The 24693-nt window shown below is 52.2% G+C and overlaps 4 protein-coding genes across 11 annotated transcripts in view; 2 read left to right on the top strand and 2 right to left on the bottom strand.

The window, feature by feature from the left end:
• The first annotated feature begins 1588 nt into the window (after positions 1-1588).
• On the top strand, positions 1589-5828 carry WDR38 (WD repeat domain 38). The gene is given in 9 exon segments (XM_057720581.1): positions 1589-1679; positions 2159-2279; positions 3623-3739; positions 3853-3950; positions 4318-4398; positions 4650-4781; positions 4883-5032; positions 5403-5450; positions 5529-5828. Coding segments are annotated over 9 exon segments (1116 nt in total). The 5' UTR covers positions 1589-1610.
• Positions 5829-5901: 73 nt separating this feature from the next.
• RPL35 (ribosomal protein L35) lies at positions 5902-10408 on the bottom strand. Its single transcript, XM_057724505.1, has 4 exons — positions 10371-10408; positions 9768-9904; positions 8571-8652; positions 5902-6083 (listed from the first exon to the last, which is right to left on the bottom strand). The coding sequence occupies exons 1-4, from the start codon at positions 10371-10373 to the stop codon at positions 5934-5936; spliced, it is 372 nt and encodes a 123-aa protein (XP_057580488.1). The 5' UTR covers positions 10374-10408; the 3' UTR covers positions 5902-5933.
• A 3517-nt stretch (positions 10409-13925) lies between these two features.
• Positions 13926-21331, top strand: ARPC5L (actin related protein 2/3 complex subunit 5 like). The gene is made up of 4 exons (XM_057723532.1): positions 13926-14197; positions 18386-18457; positions 19448-19624; positions 20776-21331. Exons 1-4 carry the CDS (start codon positions 14048-14050, stop codon positions 20836-20838), a joined length of 462 nt encoding a protein of 153 aa, XP_057579515.1. The 5' UTR covers positions 13926-14047; the 3' UTR covers positions 20839-21331.
• Positions 21332-22251: 920 nt separating this feature from the next.
• Positions 22252-24693, bottom strand: part of GOLGA1 (golgin A1) — a 49150-nt gene continuing 46708 nt past the window's right edge. For 7 of the 8 annotated variants that reach the window (XM_057722778.1, XM_057722783.1, XM_057722781.1 and 4 more), the window contains one exon: positions 22252-24488. In XM_057722778.1, the coding sequence (XP_057578761.1) occupies positions 24408-24488 (81 nt within the window). In that variant the 3' untranslated portion in view covers positions 22252-24407. The remainder of the gene's footprint in view (positions 24489-24693) is intronic. The other variant, XR_009051411.1, reaches the window with a different exon arrangement.

Raw genomic sequence — 24693 nt, 5'->3', positions numbered from 1 at the left:
CCTGGTGGGTAAGGTCTATCCAGAGGGCTTTGGGAGTTATGGGCTGTGGCTGGGGAAGGTGGTTCTGGGCACTTCAGGTAAAGCAGGAGGCTGGGACGTGGGCTATGGGATGCCTAAGCAGGGTTGTGGGGAGAGGGCCTGGGGAGCCAGCTATGGGGGAGCCATGTTCAGGACCCATGTCTGGGGCTGGGGAGGGGGGGCGGCCATAAAGGCCCAGATGGGTCCCTGGGGAGCCAGTTCAGTGACCTGGGCCCTTTGGGAGTTAGAATGGGGGTGGGGCAGCCTCAAAGCCACCATTGTCGCCCCCTCGCCCGCCTGACTGTCTAGGACCTAAAATAGAGCAGGAGAACAGCAGATCTCCGTGAGAAGAATTTCTGGCAAAGAGGTCTGGGGGGAGGCGTGTGAATCACCACTGGGAACACTTGAGTTTGAAGCTCCCAAAGCCCAGCTGCCCCAGCCCCATCCCCAGAGAACCTGGAACCACTGGAAAGTGGGGGAGTGGGGTGTCTCATTCCTACCCCCGTCCAGCTGTGGGGAGGGGATGGGTTCTGACCCCACCTCTGCCACGGAGGTGCTGGATGACTGGACTAAATCTGCCTCCTCAGGGCCTGTTTCCCAGATGTACCAGGAGTCAGAGACTTCATCTGCTAGGAGGCGCCTGGAATTCATGGCAGGTGGTCCTAATATAGGCCTCAGGGTCAGACAGACATGGGGTGAGGTCCCAATTCCTTTCTCATTGGCTGAGTGACCTTGAGCAAGTTCTCCCACCTCCTGGAGCCTCAGTTTCCTCATCTGAAAAGCGGACATTGAAACCAAATCCTGTTCTTTCTGGGTTTCAGCTGAACTATCCAACAAGGATCTTGACAGCTCCTGGGGCCTCCCTCCACGTCCTCAGATGGCACACTCTGTGCTGCCAGGAATGTTAACAGTGACCTCTCACTTTGAATGTCCTGGGCTTTGCACACGGCCTCTGGCTCTCCACATCCTGGAGGGCAGAGATGAATATCGTTTCCAGCCCCCTCCACGGGAGTTCTTCAGCCTCAGTACTGGCCACTCTTGGAGGAGAGGGGTCTTGGGTCCAGGGTGGGCCCTCCTGGGCACCTACCATGTGTCAAACCTGGAACCCTGGGGGGCAGGGATGAGCCTCCCCTTTGTGCAGATGGGGAAACACGATCGTCTCAGACAGGTTTTGGGCCCTTAGCAAACCGATCAGCACTGTGCACGGGTTCGGTGCAGCAGCGGAGGCAGGCGCGGTGTGAAGGGCTGGCGTGCCCTCTAGCGGCCACCGTGCGCGCCATCCCGCCCCGCGGCCAGAGCTGCCCAAGGTCTGACTGGCAGCCGTTGGGGCAGGTAAATCCCTTCTCGGAGCCATTCGCGGTCCAGCCTGCTGCTGCCCCACCTCCCCAGGGCTGAGAACAGTGTCTCCCAGACTCTCTCTTCTCCTAGCTTCCCAGAGACCCCCACAGCGGCTGCGCGCCCCGCCCCGATTGCCATGGAGACCGCTAGTACACAGTTTCCCTCTTCCCTTCCACCTTGTCGTAAGTGGGGCCCGCAGGCCCGAACAGCGCCCGCCCAGGAGGGAGCCCGCCCGGGCGGGCGGCCGCGGGCCCATGAACAGCCGGGCCCCAGGGACTCTGGCCGTGGGGAGAGTGAAATTCTTCGGCCAGCACCGCGGGGAGGTGAGGCCCTGTCAACCTCTGACCAGACTTTAGGCTTCTTGGCTTTAGAGTGGTTTTCGGTTCTGTGTAGTGGGAACTCGAGTGTTCTCTGGGCTCCAGTTGCAAAATGGGCTCTAGAATTCTAAGCACTGGTTCCAGAGGGGGCTCAAACTCCTGGCTGATTCCAGTGTTCTTTGGACTCTGGCTTAGAGTAGACTTGAACTAGTTCTGGGCTCCAGCTCTAGAATGGGCTCTTGGCTTCTAGAGAAGACTCCAGCCTCTTGCTTCAGTGAGAGCTCGCTCTGAGCTTCAGGCTCTGGTTTTACAAGACAGCAGAGAGGGCTCCAAGCTCTTGGCTCTACTGCAGAGGAGCTCCTGGGTTCTGGCTGTTGAGAGAGGCTCCTGGGACAGTGTTTGGGGCTGGCCCAGGAGTCCGGGGTTAGGGATGAGCAGAAAGGCGTTTCTTGCCCCAGGATAGGACTATTGTGCTCTCCTTGCAGGTCAACTCCTCCGCCTTCTCTCCTGACGGCCAGAGGCTGCTCACAGCCTCAGAGGACGGCTGTGTATATGGATGGGAGACCCAGAGCGGGCGGCTGCTGTGGAGACTGGGTGGCCACACAGGTGGGGCTCTTCAGCCCCAATGGGGAGACTGAGGCCCATGGACCTATCCTGGCATTCTGCAGAGCCTACCACAATGACCTCTGACATTTGAGCTGGGCATCTAAACATGACAGCTGCAGCAGGGCTGGGGCGGGAGGGCAGGGAGACAGGACCTGGTCCCTGGGGTCCTGAGCCTCCGACTCTGACAGACCTGGACTAAAATCCTACCACTTAACAAAGTTTAAAAATCTACATAATACCATATTAACCATTTAAAAGTGTACAGTTCAGTAGTGTTCAGTGTGTTCACATTATTATGCAACTAGTCTCCAGAACTCTCTTCATCTTGTAAAACTGAAACTCAATACCCATTAAACTCCCCATTACTCCCTTTTCCCAGCCCCTGGCAACCACTGTTCTGCCTTCTGTCTCCAATTTGACTAAGGTACAATACCTGGTTTAAGTGGAATCATACAGTCATTTTTTTTTTTTAATTTTATTTATTATTTTTGGGGGGTACACCCAGTTCAATCATGTTTTTATACACATATCCCCGTACTCCCTCCCTCCCTTGACTCCCCCCCCACCCTCCCCGTCCCACTCCTCTAAGGCATCTTCCATCCTCGAGTTGAACTCCTTGTTATACAGCTTCCCACTGGCTATTTTACAGTTGGTAGTATATATATGTCTGTGCTACTCTCTCGCTTCGTCTCAGCTTCCCCTTCACCCCCCGCCCCCTCCCAAACCTCGAGTTCTCCAGTCCATTCTCTGCATCTGCGTCCTTGTTCTTTCATACAGTCATTCTTTTGGTGCCTGTTTTCACTTAGCATAAGGTCCTTAGGTTCATCTATGTTTACCCACTTTTTTGACTGAAGTCAAGTCATGTCACCTTCTCTGAGCCTCTTATTTCCTCTTTAGAATGGGGATAAGAGTTGCTATCCTATAGGATAAGATAATGCAAGCAAAGTGCCTGGCACCCAGTAGGAACTCAGACGACATTAACTTATTAAGAATACAAGACAAAAAAATCTGGTAATTACAGGGCAGACTGATTCATAATAGGGAAAGTCCAGGGGCTGGGGAGCTCAGAGGGTGATGAACCTAAGCTGGGCTGTCAAGGAGTTTCTGGGAGGTGCTTGCGTTTGATTTGGGTATTGATCTTCCAAACGGGCAAATTGAGTTGGGCATTCCAGACCAAGGCCTGGAAGCCTGGGAATTTTCCAGTTGGCTGAAGGGTGAGGGTTAGAGGGGAGTGAGGAGAGGGGAGGTAGGCAATGAGACTGAAGAAATTAACAGGGGTTGGACTGCAAGGGCTGGAGGTGGAGTGCAGTGCCCTGTTCCTTGACCACGGCCGCCCACCACAGGCCCTGTGAGGTTCTGCCGCTTCTCCCCTGATGGCCGCCTCTTTGCCAGCACCTCCTGTGACTGTACCATCCGCCTGTGGGATGTAGCAGAAGCTAAGTGTCTGCAGGTCCTAAAGGGTGAGTGGGCTGGGTGGGACTGGGAGCCAAGCAGCCAGCCTGGGTTCCCTTTAGGACCTTGCTGTGTCCTGTGCCACCTCGCTCCTCCCTTGATGCGTGACCGGTGCCTGCAGGTCACCAGCGGAGTGTGGAGACCGTCAGCTTCAGTCCTGACTCAAAGCAGCTGGCATCAGGTGGCTGGGACAAGAGGGTGATGCTCTGGGAGGTACAGGTATGTGGAGGGGTAGCCACTGAGGCCTGGAATCCAGAGATGCACACCCTCCACACTTTCCAACTGGGGAAGGTTGCTCCACCTTCCCCACTGCACATGCCCACACCTGGCATCCCACCCCCTTGCATCTGGCTGTGGCTACCTCCCCAGGTGCCCTGCCCCAACCCTTGTGCCTCAAGACCTCTGCTGTGCAGTTCCCCAGCCTGTCCTGCCCTCTTCTCAAGGCCCAGGAAGCCTCCCCAGCCCCCATGCTGCATCCCACTTCCCAGGTAGCCCCGCAAGCAGGGCCTGGGTCTGGCCAACCTGAGGCAGAGAACGCGGCACACAGCTTCTGGGCTGCCCTCCGAAGCTCAGGGCTCTCCTCCAGTCAGGCCAGGTGCTGCGCCACTTAGTGGGACACTGAGACTCCGTCCAGAGCAGTGACTTCGCACCCAGCTCAGACTGCCTGGTGAGCCACACCTCTGCCTGTGCCCACCTCAGTGGCCCCAACAAAATGAGGGAGCCGGGACCCCACACCCTTTCCCACTTGGGCCTAACAGTAGTTAGAATTCTACACCTTGACAGTGACTTAGCTCTTGAGCCTGTCCCCTCCTCTGTAAGATGGGGTCTCAGCAGGGCTTGGTGAGATGGTGCCTGCTTCCTTTGAGCCTGGCCAGTCGAGGAGCCAGGTGGCTCCATGCTCATGGCAGCTGTCTGCAGGCCACTGGCTCCTGGGATTCCACCATTCGCATGTGGGACCTTCGGGCAGGGACCCCAGCGATCTTCTACCAGGAGCTGGAGGGCCACAGGGGCAACATCAGCTGCCTGTGCTACTCAGCATCTGGCCTACTGGTGAGCTGGGCTGCCTGGGTTCCAGGATGACCCCGTGCCGACTACACATGGGCCATTCTGGGGGCCCCAAACCTATATGCTTACAGCTGTCTGCTGTGCAGGCGTCCGGCTCCTGGGACAAGACCATCCACATCTGGAAGCCCTCAACCACAGGCCTGCTTGTCCAGCTCAAGGGCCACATCACCTGGGTGAAGAGCATAGCTTTCTCCCCTGATGGGTTGCAGCTGGCCAGTGCTGGCTACTCCCACATGGTAACCCCACCCCATCAGGCCTTCCTGCAAACTCCTATATCCACATCCTCCCTACCAGAGCCCTTAGCACCCCATGCCCAGAAACGTCCTCATCCCTACCTGCCCTAAACAGGAGGCTACCAAGGACAAGACCCAGATGCCAACCACTTCTTTACTTACTGCCTGGCACTGGCCCAAATGTTAGCGGAACTGACATTTCTATGACCCAGCTTCAAAGGGAAAGGGAAGTACTGCACTGAATTTCTGCATCAGATATTATGCAGCCCCTGTTAAACACACCTCACACATAAAACACAGATCAGGAGGTTAAGATGCTGGCTAAGCCTCACCTAGGAGACTTCCCTACCCTTCAGCTGGTTTTGATTTCCAGGTCAAAGTGTGGGACTACAATACAGGAAAGTGCATTGAGACCCTGAAGGTAAGGTCTGTGGTTGGAGCAAACAAGGGTGCAGTGGAAGACCTGCACCCCCAGAGCCCAACACCATGCTTCTGGCAGGGAGTCCTGGATGTGGCCCACGCCTGTGCCTTTACCCCAGATGGAAAACTCTTAGTGTCTGGAGCTGCTAATTAGACAAAACCCAAGTTCACTGCAAATTACCCAGAGCTGCTCAAACAGATCATCAGCACCTACGGCTCTCAAGACCTATCACCCCTGCCCCTCCCCGCCCAGGGGACACAGGCCCAAAGCAACAACAGAGCACTCAACAGATCCCTGTGCCCAGGGCTGCCATGGCCCCACATCAGGGCAGCCAACAGCGGCAGGCCAGCTTGCTGGAATCCATCAGACACCTGGTAACCATAACCAGGACCACACCAGCCCATCTCTCCAGCAGTTAGTTGAAACCCCTATAAACACAAAGCAACACCAGCGCGTTTGTTTGCTTTATTGATGCCTGGATGCTCAGGCCTTGACCGCGTACTTCCGGAGTGGGTACAGCCGCTCCTTCCGCTGCTGCTTCTTGGTCTTCAGGTTTTCTTCGTGCTTGTTGAGCCGGCGGCGCATGGCACGTGTTTTCTTGGGCCGCAGATCCAGGGGCTTGTACTTCTTGCCCTGGGTGAGGGAGCGGGGTGGGGGGTGGGGGGAAGGAACATGAGGACCAGGGTTGCAGAGCTACTGCGGTAGCTAAGGAGGTCCCAGAGGTCAGAACTGAGCTGCTGGGAAGTGTCTGGAGAGATGTAAGTGCCAGGAACTGTATGACACCCAGCCCAATAGGGGACTGGAGACTGAAGTGTTGGCAGGCCATACGTTGCTTCCTAGCTCTTTCATTCCCCCAAATTCAAGGTTGGGAAGGACTGTCTTTGCTGGGCCAAGAAGTTGAGTAACTTTGCCCAAATCTCAGCAAAGCTGTGGCAACTTGGCACATGTACCCAAGCCAACCCACTGCCTAGTTGGTGCTCTTTCCATCAGATTCAGAGCCACAGGAGTCAACATCACACCCCAACCCAGCAAGGGATGTGCAGTAGCCACCAAGTCCTGGGGGCACTTCCTGTTATCCTGGCTGAAATTATTTAAGAGAGTGTGTGGAAGGGTGAGGTGTGCAGCTTAAGGTGGCGCTCAGTTTATCTAGAGGATCTGTCAGGTACCTGTGGTGACATTCCCACTGAATACATGCATCTCAGAGGGAAGATCTGGCTTGGCCACGGCCATGCTGCTGAGGGGTGAAGGCCCCCTTCCTGCCCTGCCTCCTGCTCTCAGACCTTTAACCGGACATTGTCTCTCCAACTCTGCTCCCACGTGTTCCCGCCCCACTTCCTCCCCAGTGAGCCAGTCTAGGCCAAGGCAGCTCTCATGGTCCCCTTTGTTCTGCCAAGGGCCCCTGGGGCCTCTTCAGTTTGAGGCCCCGTGCTGGGTGCTGCCTTAGCCACAAATGAGACCCACTCCCTGCTCAAGGAGCTCCCAGTGCAGCAGAAAAGAGAAAAAAGTGGTGCATCAGTGCAGAGGAGGAAAGAGATTAAGAAAGATTTCACCTAATGACTGACAGCCTTCAAAGCACTGTGCACGTCAACTGAAAGAGGAGAAACCAGAGTGGGCACAAAAGCCCTGAAGAGTGACAGCTCAGGCTGGGAACTGCCAACAGCCTGCAGCAGTAGGCACACAGTAGGTGTGTGTGAGCTAAGCGGGGTTTAGGTCATGAACAGCCTCAGAGCAGAGAACTGCAGGGAAAAAGCTAAGCAGGAGACGAGGGCAAGCTCTGGGGGAGACCTGGAAGCACGAAGGTCTGTCCACCCACATCCCTCATATCAGTCCGCACAGGTCAGGGCTTCGTCTGTTTCCAATTTACGAGCACCTTAGAGCTCTGCTGTCCAAGAGTGGCCACTAGCCACACACACTGTTTACATCCTTCAGTCACTGTAGCCAGCTTAATAGGCACACCTGGCCAGAGATTACTGTATTGGACTTACCACTGATAAAGAGACCTCCTTACCTCTACCTCCATGAGTCCTGCCTGGCTGTTTGGGGGAGTGTACTCACTGGATGGTCATGAAGGCAATTCTTCCAGGCCACACCTCTACATGGTGCCCTCAGAGCCCGATGAAAGCTCCAGACCCCATTCTCAAAAAAATGTTCCACACACAAATGCACACACGTCCAGGGGTGGCAGCAACCCTCCCTCCACACACTAGTATTCCCTGGGCACCCACCCACACCGTGATGACTTTTTTAATGTGTCAAACCCTCCCCTCATTCAAACACTAATTTGGGTGTTGAAGTGAAGCCATTTTGCAGATGTTATCAAAGCCCCTAATCAGTCAACTTTAATTAAGAGATTATCCAGAGTAATCTGGGTGGGCCTGATTCAATCAGTTGAAAGGCCTTTTAAGGCAGGGCTGTGGCTTTCCCCAAGAAATCCCACCTGAGGGCAGCAGCTTCAACCGGGAATCTTGAGCTCCAGCTCCATCCTCTCTTCCTGACATCCAGCCCCGCCCCCAAACAAGTCATTTCCTTGTAATAAACCAAATGTGTGTATACACACTATATAAAATCTCCTAGTTCCGCTTCACAGCTTGAACCCTGGTAACTAGTTTTAGGCACAAGACTGAAAATGGTTGCAAAAGTTCTAGACTGAGTGACAGGCTGCCAGTGTGGAAATCTCCCAGAAGCACTCAATCCACCCCTATGCAAACACATGGTCTCGAAACTAGGCCCAATCCATTTATTATCATAGATGATGCTGGGCAACTTAACCTCTCTAAGCCTTGAGGTCCTCATTTGAAAAATGCTTAGCAGTGACTGACATAGTGCTAGTAAGGCAATTAAAACATTTAAACAAGACTGCCCAAACGCACTCAGCTAGTAAGGTTTTATTCAAAAACCAGCTCCAGCCAGACTCCCACATCTTTGATTTCTTGACAACTGCATCCCCAAGGAAATGCAGTCTGCATGCCATATGCTTGTAAGAAGGCGAACCTGAGAAGGCTCTACAAAGCCCGATCCCAAGACCCCAGCAGGAGAAGCTCACCATACTGCCCCTCTGGCCAAGGGAGAGCTGGAATTTTGCTCCCTGTAGCCAAGCACCACCCTCCCTTACCCACTAACCTTGTAGAATTTCCTGAGGTTCTCTTTCTGAGTCTGGTTAATGACGGTGAGTACACGGGCGATGGATTTGCGAACAACTCGGCTACAAAACAGAAACATCAATGAAGATAGGGAAGACACAAAGGACTCCCCAAGGTATCTATTTCAGGGCCTGACCCAGTTATCACAGGGCAGGGGGCATTCCCCCATCAGCTCGCTCACTTTCACCCAGGAGGTACCTAACCCAGCCCAGGAGGAAGGTGTTCTGGATGGAGGAGAGACAACAGATGAGTATCCCAGGAGTGGGGACAAGGACAGGCTGGCACATCCATTGCTTTCAAAGAGCTATGAAGTGTTCACTGAGGAGGCTTAATGAGGAAAGGTGAAGGGCAAATCAGGAAAGATCTTCCATCCCAGCCCATTTATCCCGAGGGTTATGAAGACCTAACCAATGCCGCTCTGAAAGAGCTGACTGGAGGGAATCATGCCACAAGCAGGGCAACCAAATTAAGCTTAGGGAGCCACAGGAGAAAGGACAAAACTGAAGACAGGAACAGGCTGGGGATAAGTGAATTTGTAATCATGCTGAATACGAGTGCTGCTCACTAAACGGCTGGTAAACATGGTCTTGAGAATTCAGCATGCATCACCACACAAAGATTATTGGGGGCCCATTTTATAGAAGAGGGAAAAAAAAACCTGGATGGTGAGCCAACCTACCCACCAGGAAGGATGTGGTAGAACAGGCTGACTAACTCCAAACCCATGCTCTTTTCACAAATCTTGAGTCTTGTTTGTACACCAGTAATCTACAACTCAAGCAAGGTGTGCAAGGGATCCCTCAACCAAGCGAGGGCGGGTGAGGAAAGAAATCAAGTGCTGGTGGGAGGCAGGAGAAATGGGTCAGACATCTGACGGTACTATTAAAAAGCCTTCAGAGACACCCAGTTCTTTTACCAGCCAGAGAAGCTGAAGGAGGTTACTCCACGCAAAAGGACCACAGGTCAAAGCAGGTAAAAGCAGCGGGTCATGACGCGCCTGGGCGTGAACAAGGGGAGCCTAGAGAGACTGGCTAGGAAGGGCAGGATATTCCAACCCACAGATGGAACGGGCACTTAAACGGACACCTCCTTAAGCCACCTTAGAAAATCCACAAATGCTCCCGACGCATTATCCCCCACGCCCAGCGGGCGGTAGTCTGGCCGCCCCGTCACTTACATCTTGGAGAGTTTGGAAGCCGCGCCACCTGTCACTTTAGCCACGCGCAGCTGGGACAGCTCCACCTTCAGGTCCTCCAGCTGCTTCAGCAGCTCCTCCTTCTTCTTGCCGCGGAGATCTCGAGCCTTAATCTTAGCCTGCGCGAAAGAAAGGGTCTGGGTCAAACACCCGGAGGGCCCGTCTCCCCCTCCGCCGCTTACTGAGGCCTCCTCCGGCCAACCTCCCCTCCGCCTGCGTGGTAGACAAATCCTGGAGGGCGCGCGCCTCGCCCTAGACCAAGAGCGCGCTGGAGGCCCGGCAGTACGGTGCCTTGGGCAGGGCAACTCAGACCCAAGCAGGCGCGCCCTCGCCCAGGCCTGCTGCGAGGCTGGGCCGCTACCCCCATTTACGCAGACAGCAAGGCGGAGACCCCGGCAGCGCGCCCGCACCTCTCCTGGCCCAGGGCCGCGGGGGAAGAAGGCCGACTGGGGCGGTGCTAGGGCATTCCGCGCGGCGTCCCACAGGCCGGGCTGGCAGATGGGCTCTTAGGGCTCGCCACGTCCCCGCCATCCCAGCCTCCGAGCCTCACAGCGCGCGGATGGTACCCGATTGCACCTCACTCACCATGGCTGTAAAATCTACCTCCGCCGCCTTCTCGGAGGGAAAGAGGGAGGGGCGGTGCTGACCTCCGCAACTACAACCGGGTCGCGGCGGGCGTGGCCAGTAGCGCTGCGGCGGGGCAGCCCTGGCTCCGCCCCTTCCATCCGGCCCCTTCCTACCTCCTGCTCGAGGAAGGCTGCGGCCCCCCCCCGCCCCGCCCCGCCCCGCCCCGCCCGAGGAGCCGGAGTCCCGCCCAGCAGTGCTGGAGCCTTCCTCCCGCGTGCAGATTGCTTGGGTTTGGTCTATTGCCCAGAGCAGCGCAATGGGGAAATCGAGGCCTGGGGTGAAGGACAATTTACCGGACCAGTAAGGACTCGGATTCATCCATTTATTCGTTCGTTCATTCATTCATTCATTTGGTAAACCTTTGCAGGTCGCCCAGTCTGTGCTACTCGGAGCTGGGCGCCGGTGTTCCGGGGGTACAGGGGATGAAGGTTGAGGGTTTTCAAAGATGAATTAACACGGCCTCTGCCTTGGAGGAATTTAAAGTCCAAGGTTGGCGGGGAGGGGCGGGGTCAGACAACTGTACTCCAACTGCATAAATATCCTAACGGAGACAGCATGTGTTAGGGGAAAGAGCATTCATAGCCTTTTCTTACTGAACCTGACCCGGTTTCAAATTCTTACCCTGTTTCTTGGTGCTAGCTGACTCTCCGCAAATCCCTTCCCCTCTCTGAGTCTCAGTTTTCTCACCTGTGAAAGGGAGTATTTATGAGGATCAAGGAGATAACACTTAAAACTCTTAGCACAAGACCTGATGCAGGACTTCCCTGGAAGTCCGTAAGACTCTGCGCTCCCAATTCAGAGGGCGCGGGTTCGATCCCTGGTCAGGGAACTAAGATCCCACATGCCGTGGGCCGCGGCCAAAAAAAAAAAAAAGATCTGATGTATAACAGTCGCTTAAAATATCATCGCTGTTAATATTCCCAGTTGAATGAACACTTGAGTTGGCCCTGAAAGTTAAAGGGGGATTTCACAAGGGAAAATGCTCAGGCTTTCTGACTGGACAGTTGCATTGTTGCCCCAACCAGCAAGCATGAATCAGTGCTCTAGCGTCACTCCATTGCCGTTAACAATGACATACCCATACATCTTAGAGCTGTAGTTAAAGCCAAGTTGCCCCCTTGTTGCTGCCAGGTGTCTCCTCCAGGAAGCCTTCTCCCATCCCCTTATAGGTTTCTGTTAATGGACTGGAGCCTTCGACTAAACTGGAACACAACCTCCCCTTGTGTGCAAAGCTTTCTGTACAATCCTCTCTTTAGCCCCAAACATACTGAATTAAAATGAAATTTATGTGTCTGTCTCCATAGCCAGCCTGATGTTCCCCAGGGGGCAGAATCATGGCTGACACTTGGTTTGGTTTTTCTCCTCTCCAGGCCCCGCACATAGATGCTTGTTCGAGGAATTGAATTAATGAGCTTTCCCCCAGATCACAGTGAGGCAGGCTTCCAGGAAGTGGAGAGAGGTGGGGAAGAGAGAGCAGAGTGCAATCTTGGCATGGATTAATCTTAAATGGAAGTTGAATGGTACACAGTGATTTGACTGTCATATTTTCCAAATGCTTATAGTTCTATTAAAAGTAACGATTGTGTACATCTTTTCTGAACTTGAAGTCATCTATGACTACCCTATTTCTCTTACACGCCATATCCAACCCACTCCCAAATTCTACAGCCTCTATCTTCAAAATACCCAACCTCTTCCCACCACTGTTATTGGCATCTGCCTGGCCTGAGCTACCATTGCCTGTCACCTGGACCACTGGTGTCACCTCTTCAATCACCTACTTTGGCTATGGCTCCCATATATGTTCTCAATACAGCTGCTAGAGGGACCCTTCTCAAACTTGTTACATCATGTCACTGTTCTACCCACAATTTCCAGGGCTGTGCTGTTAAGACCACATCCTTTCCTCAGACTACAAAGCCTTACAGCACCCCCTCCCCCCACCAATCTCATTTGTTCTCACTCTTCTGCTCCAGTATGGCCTTGCTGTTTCTGGAATATACCAAGCCTGCCCTGCCTTTGAGACTTTCTTGGGCTCCCTCCTTCACTTCCTTCAGGTCCCTGATCAGCGTCACCTCCTCGGGGACACTTCTCTTGACCACTTTATCTAAGGTACTCTTAGAAACTGCTTTTTTTTTTTTTTTTCTCCTCAGAACGCAGTCATCCCTGACATAGTTTGGGTTTTTAAATTTCTGCCTCCCTGACTGGAATGGAGATCCACGGTCATAGAGAGTGACATTATTTCATTCACCAGTGTATTTGGGGGCTACTTCCTTAGTTGTAAAATGGGCATTTCTGGCTTAAAATTCCTTCTGATCAGGATATTCTCGGGATTATGAATTTCTGTTGTCTTGTGGCCTGCCTGGGTCACACAGATTTCTTCTAAGGTATGGAGCTGATAGGCAGGTTTTCCAGGACCCGTTTTCCACTGTAGGAGTCTATCTTTAGCACCCGAGATTAAATTGCCTCCTAGTCTGGCAATATTTTTTTTTATCTGTAGACACAGTTCAATGAGAAGTATCTGAAGCACTGAAAAACGAGTCACATTTCATTAACCACTAGTCTTTATTAAAAGGAAGGCTATTATATGAAAATCAAGACCCAGTGTAGTCTTAGGCTAAGGGTCAGTGACAGAAACCCTCAAGCAACAGCCCAGGCACCTAATCTCAGCACCACAAAGTTGTCCTTGACTCTGCCCTCTCTCTCCCCACTCCCATTTCCCCATCTCAACTCGGATTTCGCTTCCTGCCAGCATATGCCTCTCCAGCCAGGCAAGATTTCTCAGCCCCCAGGACCTCGCCCTTCCTGTCAGGATGGTGGCCACAGGGTCATCCCCCTATCCCCGCCCCCTACGCAGCCGGTCAAGGTGACTGCTACACGGGCGGGGCCGCCGCACTCTCGAGTCCAAATGTCTTCATTGTCTTATCAGCACCCCGGATACACTTTAAACGTCTTTAAAGTCTCCCAGTCCGTTAATAATAGGGTCACTACAACAATAAGGCAGACGCAACCTCCTCTGAGCTCAGTGTGGTGGCGTCCAAAGCTGCTAAAATCCGAGACTTAGGCTCTCCCACCCCACATTACTGCCCGAGGCATAAGAACTACTACTCATCCCTCAGGCCTCAGCTCGAAGGTTTCTTCTCCAAGAAGCCTGCCCGGCACTCGACAGGCAGAGCCGGGTGCCTTCTCCTGGGGGCCCCGTGCCCCCTCAGTCTGGGCAGTGATGACAGCTGGAGCCCGCGACCGTGCCCGCCCGGGCCCCTTCCTCGGGTACAGGAGGCAAGCCGAAGAGCGCAGTTATTACGTCCACGTGCTGGGCCTGCGCGGGACCGGGCGCCTGCGCCTCAAACGGGAGGACTCAGACTCCACGAAGATCGGGGTCCCACGGTGGTCCACAGGGTAGACTACCAGACCAGCTTCCCGGAGCCCCTCGCCGCGCCCCGCCCCTGCCTCCCACCGGCACATCCGGTTCCGGCGTCGTCCGGAAGTGGGCGGGCGGCGCGGCTGCGCGCGGAGGAGGTGGAGGAGGTGCCGGGCGGCCGCTTCCCGCCCCCGAGCCCGAGCCGGTTCTGAGCGGAGTGGAGTGGAGGTCTGCTCCGGAGCGTAGCCGGCTGAGCGGGCGCCGAGCCCCCGCCATGGCCCGGAACACGCTGTCCTCGCGCTTCCGTCGGGTGGACATCGACGAATTTGACGAGAACAAATTCGTGGACGAGCAGGAGGAGGCGGCGGCGGCGGCGGCCGAGCCAGGCCCGGACCCTAGCGAGGTGGACGGGCTCCTGCGGCAATATCCTTCTCCCGCGCGGCGGCCCGGGCTCCCCTTTGGCCCGGCCTTCCCACTTCCCTCATCCCCGGCTCCGGCCCCTCAGACCGACCTCCCCACTCCTCACCCCCGGGCCCCTCAGGTCAGTCTCCCAACTCCCTTCCGATCTGGTTCTCCTAGGGCCAGGCATCCCCACTTCCCTCTGACCCGGCCTCCCTACTCCCCTTGTCCTCGGCCCGGGTCCTCGGAGCCTCCCTCAACATCGCGGCCCCAAGCGGCCCCTGGATCCTGGTGGGCCGGCTTGCTCGGCGGCTCCAAGAGCATGCCGCACGGGCCTCCGGCCCCGCAGGCCCCTCACTCCTCCGCCAGACCTCTGCTCTTTCTTCCCCCTTGCCTCCCCATCCCTCAGGCTGCCTCTTCCTTGGGCGCCCAGTCACTCCATCCTTCCCATGCAGGAAATGGGGCCATACTGGAGCTTGATCGGCGGGAGGGGCCGAGGTGAGCCACCGCTGAGTAATTGAGCGGCCAGGGCGGCTCCCAGGCACAGTCCTTTCGGGCCGGATTGCAGCACCACATGAAAATAGGTGGGTGGATGGCTGCGGGGAAGAAAGGACCCACGGGGGGAGCGAAGGCTGCAGCCTTAGTTCAGCGCTGAGATCTGAGATTGCACCTCCCACCCCAGAATCATTCTGACCTTCCGGCTTAATGCCTCTCTTCTTCATCTATTCTTAGTTTCCTGTGACCATTGGGCTTTGGACCTCAATGGTCTCAGCTACGTTCAACAAGTGAGTTTTGGTTCCCTCCCCCCAGTAGCCTTCTTGTGCAGGAAGCAGTGGAAAAAACTAGTAGTTTAGTGCTAAGAAAAACCAGGCAGCATAAAGTGAGATGTAAAAGTAGAACCCCACGACTCGAAATGACTGTTCTGTGGTCACAGAAAACAAGCATTTAGAAAACAAGATTAAAAATAGAGGTGGTTGTCACAGCCTGCTTGGTCCCTTAGCAGTTTGAGCACAGGAAACTGACTTATTCTCACAGGAAGGATTTTTCTTTATTCAAACGGTGTTACAGGAAGTGCCTACCCCTCCCCCGCACTGGCCAGGGCAGGGTTGGAGGCTCATGCTGTGCTGTATATAAATCAGATTCTGGGTGTTTAATCAGTTGACTCAGCTTGGGAGGTCGGGCCCATAGACTGCCTTTGGGAGGAGTCCTGCAGTGTTCCTCCAATGTGCCTTTGAAACAAAAACCTTCAGACTTTCTTTGTTTGAACAGAAATGTGTTTTCAAAGGTGATGATTCAAACTTGTATTTCCTGCCCCATCAGGATCACCCTGCTTGCCCCATTGGTGAAATGGGGTCATGAGAAGGGCCTCCACGAGGGAAGGTTGATTCTGCAGTCTGGTGCAGAACGTGGCTCATGGGCAGGCATTGCCAAAAAGACTCCAGCATCAAGTCTATGGCCCAGATCATCCAAAGAAGGGGAGAGCAAGATCTGGTTATCTGCTGTCTTGGTCTTGGTGCTGCAGGGACTTGGTGAAGGTCATCGCTTGGTATGCTCGTGACGTGTGATATGTTCCTTGAGGCTGCTTGGAGGCCTAGGCTTAGCACATCAGGGGATGGTAGTTTCTTCACTAATGGCAGTGTCAGAAACCTTGTTACCATGGAGAGTTTACCTCTGGGGATTGGGGAAAGGGAGTAACCTCCAAATGAGAATTGAAATCCTGGCAAATGTGGGGCCCAGGAAGGGTGGAGGAAGGAGCTAATATTTGCTGAGTCCCTACCATGTGCCAGGTATTGGATTTACATGAGATTATTAAACTACAGAAAGGGCTTCTAGGAGTTTTAGAACAGAGGCGAGGGAAGCAGGGATAGGGGTTTGGTTGATTGGCGTGGGGAATGTAAGGAGTAGGCCTGTCCTAGTACTGTGTAGGGAAGCGAGTCATGGTGGGAGACACACGTGAAATAGAAAGAGCCGTGGGCTGTGCATCCACACAGACCTATCTCACTCATGCTATAGCTGTGTGACTGAGTAGGTCACTTACCATCTTTGAACCTCAGTATCTTCTTCTGTTAAAAGGAGGAGAACCAAGCTGGGCTTACAAGTTCCATGGGAGCATTGCTGGACAGCATCTCAGAAGGCTTCAGCACAGTGCTGGACACACAGCAAGTGTCCTGGCCATGCACTTTGGGCCTGTGGGTGGAGTGACAGCAGAGGATTGTAGAAAGAGCTTCGCTTTGGAGTCAGGCATACTTGGGTTTGAAGGCCAGCTGGACAGCTTAGCTTTGTGACCTTGGGCATGTCAATTTCCTTCTCTGAGCCTCAGATTCATTGCCTTTAAAATCAAATAGTTATTCTTGTCACAAAGAAATGTTAGCAGTAATAAGATGACATGTGAAAACATGTGGGCACAGGATCTGAGACCTTGTAGGGATTTCAGAGTGTTGGTTCCTTTTCTCCCTTGCTGAGGCACCTTATGATGCTCTGGAGCGGGGATCTGTCCAGAGCAGTAGTTTTGAGTGATTTTGCAGTCTCCTCCCACTGAGGAAATTTGTCGATGTTTGGAGACATTTTGATTGTCACAACTTGGGGGTGGAGGGCAGTGCTACTGGAATCTAGTGCGTACAGGCCAGAGATGCTGCTACATATTGTAAGATGCACAGGACAGTTCCCACATCAGTCATCTGGTCTAAAATGTCAGTAGTGCTGTGTGGTTGAGAAACCCTGATCTAGAGGAGACTAGGGGCTGGGCATGGTTCCTCAGCTTCCGCAGCGTGGTCTCTGGAAGGGCCTAAAGCCGCCTGAGACAGAGGCCAGCTTGGTAAGTGGTACGCCCCTCCCTGCGCCCCCAGATCTCCGCAGCTGCTGAGGGCCCCCTACCCGTCAATACCTATAGTGAATGCTTGGCAGAGGGGTGCTACAGAGAGATTAACTCTAAAGCAGTGAGTCTTTGTGCCCCTGTGGACTAGGTATCCTACCCTTACCCATTCATCTTCTGAAATATTTTGTTTCCCAACCGTGCTGGTTAGTGAAGAATGTCAGCCTTCGTCTCCTCTTAATAAGCCTCTGGAACGCTGCTTATGGCTCTGGGGTGTCAAATTCGAAAAGGTGGAAGTTATCAGTGGCTGATATCAGACTGGTCATCACCTGGCTGGGAAAAAGGAATTCCAAAGCTGCCTCTCAGATTGGAAGGTGGATCAGAGCCCAGCAGGGTACTAGGGAGTTCCGCAGGGGTGGCTCCCTGGGCTTGTGAGCCCAGCTCAGTCAAGATGGAGGCCACACTAGGGAAGACCGGGTACTTGGCTTTGCTCAGGAGGTTCTGGCTGTTCACACGTGGGTATAGCTGCATGAACAGGAGTTGAGACCCGATTGGGTGGAAGCCATTTCTTGTTCTATTTTTGAAGCTTTTTGGCTGAAGCCAATGTTTCAGATGAGGAAATGAAAGTCAGCTGATGTAATTCAGTTTAAAATAGGTGTCACCTTTGGGGACCTAACCCAGATTGTAATTTTCTTTTGAGTGCTGGCTATTCAGAGCTCAGCAGAGAATGTGTCAGGACTCCAACTAAGGTTTGGGGAACAGGGAGGGGAGGATTGGTTCATTTTGTTGGCAAAAGGTTCTTTTAGATTGTTAAATTTCCCTCAGTTGGGACCTCACTGACCTGGGTAGGTCTTGGACAATGAAAAGTCTTGGGACATCTTAATTTCTTTAATAGTTTAACTGATACAAAACATTGGGCTAAGAGTTAGGAGACCTCCATTTGTGCCTTTGTTCTTCCCTTTTAAAAATGAGAAGATGAAAATGATACGTTACTTGGTGGTCGTGAGGGTCCAGTAGGGCAGATACGGTGCTAAGTAGGTGCAAACCAGCTCAGTCCAATTTTGCTGCAGGTTACCCTGTGGGGGCAGTTGCTTTGCTACTACCTTCCTGGGAGCCAGCGAGTCCGTGCCCAAACTTGCTTTGAAGGGGAAGGCTTCGGGGCTGGCAGAAGGAGGGGTTTGCAGGGTTGGCAGAGTTGCCCCATCCACCCTCTGTGTGGCTCAGGAGAGCTACAGGCTACCCTCTAAACAGGCTGTGCCCTCCTGGAAGCCACAGTGGGAGGTGGGTGGATGTGGATAAGATGCCATTAGACTACTGTCTTTAGTTCTTTTTGAAATGAGTTCGTTAATAAAAGCGTGGATGTGGTAGAGGCTAGCCATCCTTAACTGGTGCTGATGCACAGGGGACATGCTTCGGGCGTTTCATGCAGCCTTGCGGAACTCTCCTGTCAACACCAAGAATCAAGCTGTGAAGGTAAAGGGGGTTGAGCTACAGCTCTGCTGGGTGGGTGTTGGGACCAGGGCTGTGATTGTCCAGCGTGAGCTCCCTGGGACTCTGGACAGCATCTGTTTCATCTCCGCATCAGTGAGTATCTACCAAGGAAATGAGTTGGCACTGGACAGTGTTTCCACGGAAGCCTCTTGGCGCTCCTAACACCAAAGCTGTCAGTGTTCATAGTAAACGCTCCCCAAAGAAACGGTCATTCCTCCCCAAGGCCTCATGGGGTGAGAAGTCAGCCCAGCCCTTCCTGATGAACAGAGTTATAAATTAGCTTGCCGTGTGGGACTTAGCTGTGGTTACGCTTTTATAAGCTATTGAATAGGCTTTATTTGCATAAAGATTTTCAGTGCTTTTATGATTTCCTGCCTCTTAAAAACTAGGTGACACCATACAGTTGTTTAGACTGCATTGGTTAGGTTGTCTAAAATCTCATCACTGAGACTATCTAAAATTTGAGGAAAGGGGGTCTCTTTGGAGCTGGGGTTTTGCCATCTTGTGATGGCTTTTTTTTTTCTTGGATGGCATCTTGATATAATCAATGGCTGCATCTCTCAAACGGGGAGGGAAATGGCCCACGTGTTCCATTGGGGGCGAATACAGAGGGAAGGTGCAGCCAAGTAAACCGGTTTTTTTTCTTGTTTTTCTTTTTTAAGCAAATCTCCACAGTTATGATCCTATAGGGTTCAAGGCCTTGCTGGTATCATCAGAAATAGGAATGCTTCTTCCCAGGAAACCGCTTATTTCCCCCAAAATAAGTGGAATAAATTGTTGGCTTTGAATACTTTGGGATACTTTGATACTTAAATCAATAAAAGCATTTCACTTAAGCATCCAAATGAATTAGAAACCGGGAAGTGTTTCTAGTGAGTTCTGACTACTTGGTGTTTCTCAGCCTGCGGTGCAGGCTGTGGATATGCCTGGGCCGTGGCTCTAGGCCTCACTCCCTTTCTCTTTCCTCTGTAGGAACGGGCCCAGGGCGTGGTGCTGAAAGTGCTTACAAATTTTAAGAGCAGCGAAATTGAGCAGGCTGTGCAGTCGCTGGACAGAAATGGCATTGACTTGCTAATGAAGTACATTTATAAAGGGTTCGAGAAGCCCACAGAAAATAGCAGCGCAGTGTTACTTCAGTGGCATGAAAAGGTATGTGAACATATTGCCCACTCAGGCAGCCCACTGTCACCCCAGCCCCAGGGTTCAAATCAGCAGGCCAGGCTATCCAGAACAAACAAGGACAGCCTGATAGGCATGTGAAAATAAGGGCCACGCCTCAGGCAACCTGGGACATCTGAGCACTTAACCTCTCCCAAGGAAGCACCTGATAGGGGTCTGCTGTCTCTGTAATCACCATTGCTTTAGCTGCTGGTTTGTGCCGGGCAGGCATGGGGGCAGATGACTCGGCGTGGTAAGGTAGAGGCAGGCTTGCTGGTGGCTGGGGCTTTGTAGTACTTTCTTTGGGCTGGTGGAGGTGGTGGTCGTGCGTCTTAGATGCAGGCTGAGCCCTCCAGTTAGCTCTGAGGGCTTCCTGCTCCAGCCTCAGCCTCACCAGGCCAGAGGGGGCAGTGGCAGATACCTTGGCAGTCTCTTAATAGGGCCTTCATCCACATGAAGCAGGAAGAGCTGTGCCTGTCCTTTGCTTGGGTCTTTGTAAGAGCAGGACCTTTCGTCGAGCCTGTGTCCTTCCTGAAAGGCTCTGTTAAGGGAGTGGCCCTTACTTAGGGGTCAGTAACTTGGGCAGCCTCAGGCCTGGGCTGGAGTATGGCCTTTGGTCCTGCTGGTGGGTGTGCTCTGCTTGCTCTGCCGGAAGGTGAGCTCCTAGGCTTAGTGGGTGGGGGTGGCCATGGTGCTTGGGAACTGAGCAGCCCTCTGAGTGCTATGGAAGCCAGGCTCTCTGGTCCCTTTAAGGCCGCTGGGTGCTCTGCCCTGTTGTCATTTCAGCTCTAATGGGCTAACGTCTGTTTAAGGGCCTAGAGCTGTGCCTGCAGGCTGGACACGATGAGCTTGTCAAAGGGAAACTAGGGGGCTGTGTGTGTGCTTGGTAAATAACAGTGTTCTCAAGCCCCGTTCTCCTGCCTCAAGAGCTAGCAGCTCTTGGGGACCCTTTGTTGCAGGATAGGGCTGTATCCCTTGAATGTGGGCCCTGTTGGCACCTCTTAACTGTGCTCTCGAGGGAATCCTTTTTCAGAAGCTGTATGACATGGTCAGGAGTGCATGGTCCCATCTCCCCTGGCAAGTTAGGCTTCCCTTGTCCAACTAGGTCTCAACTGACACCTTTTCTTTTCCTGCCCCTACAGGCATTAGCAGTAGGAGGCCTAGGCTCCATTATAAGAGTTCTTACAGCAAGAAAGACTGTTTAAAAAAAAAAAAAAAAGACTCATGTTACCTTGAGAAGAATTTTGGATGCACAGGCTGTTGAAGAAGGGATTGACAATGGACCATCTTCCTAGGAACTCCCAAGTAAACTATTTCAGGACATGCATCCGCTGAAGTGTATTTTATTTTCAAGGTGGAGGGAGAAATCATCTTACTGTTTCCTAAATCCTTTGCAGGATCTGATAGTCTATGCCTTTGTCCACGAGTAGTGCGGAACTGACATTGTGGCTGTCTGCCAGAGTGGCTGGCCCGCATTGGTCAGGTGTACCTGTGTGCACTGCCTAATTAAAAGGGGGGAGGGATGATTTGGGCAGGTGCAGATCCAAGGACTGTGGTAAAAGAGAGAGCTTGATTTTTTTTTGAAGTGGAAAACCTCCGAGGGTTTGTACAGACATCCCGACCTCCCAGAGAAGGCGGGCTCTGTTGGGTTCATTGTAAAGTGCCTGCTGCATCAATAAAGCTCTTGGCTTATTAGTACATACGCTGCAGTGTGTTTCATATACAAACAAGAGATGGGTAACGAGTGGGGTGGTCGTGAATGAGAGGTCGCCTGTTCTGGAAACTGGATGTGGAGGGGGTAGACTTGTGTCCCTGCCCAGCCATCCCCGGGAACGAGTGTGGCATTTCAGCCCTCTTGCCACAGCAGGCCCTCAGGCCTGGGCTGCAGTGCTGTTGGCTGCTACAGAGAGATGTTTTGCTGAATAACTATTTATTGTTTTTATTCCTTTGATTTGTGTGTCATTTTGGAGCTTATTTAATAAGTGCCACACATTTGGAGCTTATTTAATAAAGTGCCAACAATTGACCTAAGCTTTACAAGTCTTCAGCTTGTGAGACAGCACTTGGAGTCTTGGGAGCCGGCTCAGATGGGCCCCATCACCACCTCCTGATGCTGCGTTTGGCTGTTTGGCAGGAAGACTGCGATGTTGAGTTTTCTTAAAAGGATTAAGAGCCAGAAACAGGTAGCAATCAGCCTATAGATATAAAAGAAACATTTTGTTCCCTGTAACCACTAACAATGGGCCTCTCTGAAGAGCAGAGATGCTTTTCTTTCCTTTCTAGCACATGTAACTGCAGTTTGCATTCACCCTGTTCATATTCCTGAAGCTCTTCCTAGTCATGTGGGCTTTGGAGATGGATGTTGACCAAAGTAACATCCCAACTCCTCTGCAGAGCCCCCACCCTTCCTGGGAGGTAGGAGTAGGCTGCTGGCTTCATTAAATTACACATAATGTTTATTTACCCAAACCTAACCTGGGAAGGTTCTTTCTGAAAGACAAATGTTTCACGGTCCTTGAACTTGGCCTTGAAATTTTAAATGTGAGACACAATGTACTAAATTTAACAAGTTCAAGAAATACTGACACACCAAACTATATCAAGTAAATCCACTGCAATTGGATTGAAGAGCTTTAATCAAAAAATGTATTGCACCACAAGTGAATTTTCTACAGCAGTTTTAGATAATACAATCCCTATGTACAACATGGAGGGTGAGATCAAGATCCAATGCTCATATAAAGGACTATATATACTGTCTATCACATAACGTTTTATACAAGTAAAAGTGCATTAAATCACTTAGAATATTTACTCCTCTTCCTCTTAAAGCTGATAGAAATTCAACATGCAGGAGGAAAGCCTAATCATAATGAATCCTCCCTGTGCAAGTACAGACTGAGTGAGGGGCCCCACACTAAGAGGTGGGTGGTGGGTGAGACCAGCCCGAGGGCTGGCGAAGCCACAGAGGAGTCTGGCTGGGCTCCCACGGCTGTGTCATAGTTGCCTCTGGCAGGCCGTGAACTACCCAATCTTGGGGATTCTTTCCTGGAACAGATGGGAGAGCTACCCCTCCTACTCATCAAAATTATGGAACAGAAAGGACTCCTGTTTTGTGTCCCCACCAGATGTATAGGAAAGAGTATTCTAAACACAGTCCAGGCATCTGCAGGGGGAGCCACAGGAGGAGGTAGGTCACCGGAGAATGGGTCACCTGGATAAGCAGAGAGCCCAAGATGGGATGAGGGTGCTGCTGCCCTTGCTTGGTACTTCTGGGTCCATGGAACTGTCTTGTGTTAACTGCAAATCCTTGTTTCATGTGAGATATATTTTATGTATTTTAACCCTAAACATAATTGAGAAACACAACTTTACATCATTGGATGACTGATGATAAATTTAGGAAATCCAGTTATTATTTCAGTTTTTTATTTAACTAATAAAACTTTCATCAAACTATAAAGCAATACGGTTTCCCTTTAGATTTGATAGTGTGTTATGCAGGGCAAGCATGTTCCCTTTGCTTTAATGGTAATAAATATGAGTTTTTCTCAGTCACTTCCAGAGCCACCTGCATGCTATCCAGCTGGGGGCTGCCTGGACACCATACATGAATGTAGTGTCATCTTAAATATTTGGGGGTAGGGTGATGGGGAGAGATGGTGGCTCCACTTACAAGGCAGTCTGCCCTCCAACCAGTTTTGGTCAAGGCTGGGGAGAGGGACAGCTGCTGCTTCCTTTGAATACAGCAGACTGTTCTTAGCAGTAGAAAACGTGATTAGCATTTGCTCAGTGTTACAACACAGAATTAAGAGCTAAGCAAATGAAACACCACCACTGCTTCAGAGGGAAGCAGATGCCAAAGAATGCTAGCGACATTACAAAGGGACAGGGACCCCAATCTTAGAAATAATTTCCTCTTGATGCTCTGATTTTCCTTTAAGAACACCAGTTAGATGGGTTTTATGATACAGAAGACATGTTTATAATAGCGAGGAACTTTAGCTACAAAAAATAGTTTAAAATGGTTTACCAGCAACCTATCCAAGACAAGTACATTCATTAAAAAGGCAATTGAGTGTATTTGGTACTAAGGATCTTTTTATACATTTGCTAGTTTTCTTCAGTAAAATGAGATACTGTTAGAAAGGTGCATATTCATTAATCCGCACTGGCCCCAGAGTACCTTAAAGATGGATACATCTAAAGTTCTAGGTGGTCTGAGAAACAAGGTGAAATAATGTTTCCTTGGGAGGAAGGGTTAAAAAGCCTCTTCTAACTCACCTGAACCCAAACATACCAACAGGGAAGGGGTGGTTTTAAAAGCCAGCCTCACTGAGTTGACTCTTCGTGGAAGAAGCAGGTGGGCCTGGCCTGCGGGGCACCATCTCGAGGGCTGTCCGTGTCCAGCGTCACCACCACGCGAGGGATCAGTTGCCTCCTCTCTGACACATGCTGAGGGCTTCAGCTTCAAGTGCTAACATTGAAACAGGATTCAGGTGCAGACGGGTGCTGGCCAGAGCTGGGATGTTGGCAGCACTGTGGAAATGTGGGTAGTGCCAGGACCCTCTGGGGACCAGAATAACAGGATCAGCTACCTCCTGAGGGTCATCTCAATCTGCAGGAGTGGGCCTTAAGTCTTGTAAACAATGTTCAGACGCTTGTACAAAATACTGCAGTTACAGTGATTAAAAACCCACCCAGACTGGTGTGTCAGTGTTCTTTTCACAGAAAAAGTGTCAGCCCTTGGAGCTCCATCCTTGCGTAGTGTCGCCTAGGACCACGATATCCGAGGGTTGGAGATGGAAGGTCGGATGCTGCCCTTGGGAGCTGGCTTGGACCCAAACCATGACATCTGTGTTTGAAACAGAAAAGGCTCCTGAGGTGAGAATCAGGACTAGGTGCAGAAGACGCTGAGAGAGCCCCCTCCCCGTCTGTGCGCCGCCCCCTTCCTGCCCTCTGCGCATCCTGACTCTGGCTGTCAGCAGAGCAGGGAAGACGATGGCTGCGGTACCCAGTACACAGGGCTGAGAGGCCCATTCTAAAGACGAAGGGAAACC

Source organism: Hippopotamus amphibius, chromosome 2 (assembly GCF_030028045.1).
Source record: "Hippopotamus amphibius kiboko isolate mHipAmp2 chromosome 2, mHipAmp2.hap2, whole genome shotgun sequence".
Classification (NCBI taxonomy): Eukaryota; Metazoa; Chordata; class Mammalia; order Artiodactyla; family Hippopotamidae; genus Hippopotamus; species Hippopotamus amphibius.
The sequence above is the reverse complement of the archived record's forward strand: the minus strand, read 5'-3'. Positions and strand labels throughout refer to the sequence as shown.